This window comes from Pteropus alecto, unplaced genomic scaffold (genome assembly GCF_000325575.1).
Source record: "Pteropus alecto unplaced genomic scaffold, ASM32557v1 scaffold45, whole genome shotgun sequence".
NCBI classification, from domain to species: domain Eukaryota; kingdom Metazoa; phylum Chordata; class Mammalia; order Chiroptera; family Pteropodidae; genus Pteropus; species Pteropus alecto.
The window spans coordinates 37,312,059-37,312,562 of record NW_006442491.1 but is presented as its reverse complement, the minus strand read 5'-3'; the positions used below and the strand labels follow the sequence as shown (position 1 = coordinate 37,312,562).

The 504-nt window shown below is 50.4% G+C and overlaps 1 protein-coding gene across 1 annotated transcript in view; it reads left to right on the top strand.

Annotated features, from left to right (window-relative positions):
- The window catches only part of LOC102882836 (serine/threonine-protein phosphatase 4 regulatory subunit 1-like), a 63,822-nt gene that overhangs the window by 55,536 nt on the left and 7,782 nt on the right, over nt 1-504 (top strand). Inside the window, 2 exon segments of the mRNA XM_015597221.2 lie at nt 458-491; nt 494-504. The exon segment at nt 494-504 is cut by the window's right edge and continues 53 nt beyond it. Of these exon segments, the coding sequence (XP_015452707.1) occupies nt 458-491; nt 494-504 (45 nt within the window).

Here is a 504-nt window from a genome sequence, read left to right as displayed (position 1 = left end):
GCTTCCCTTCGTGCCTGTCGGGAAGGATGATGTGTAGAGATAAGAGTTTTAAAATGATCCAGGCTAATGAGCGCTCTCGTCCGCTGCCCGTGATGGACTGGCTCGCGCAGCCCGGCTCAGGCCTTCGTCAGGTGTGGGAGCAGCAGAGCTGTCACTCTGAGCTCACACGTGTGGGGGTTCTCTGTGTAGGAAGCATGACGGGAGGAAGAGCTAGGGGGCACTGGGAAACACACGAGCACATGCACCAGCCGGGGAGACGGCTGGAGGCGTGCAGGGAAGCGTTTGGGTCTGTCCACATCCACGTTAATGCACAGCCACCCTGGGTCATCGAGGCGGCGGGGGATGCACAGTTCTTGCTGGTGACAAATGTATAATCTGAGGTATAATAAAACAGTAGATTTGGGGTCATTTTGAGGGATTATATATTTTTATTTATGTATACATTTTTAAAAAATAGTTGCTTCATGAAGACAAGAGGAGAGAATATCTTTATCCTTCAAGAAT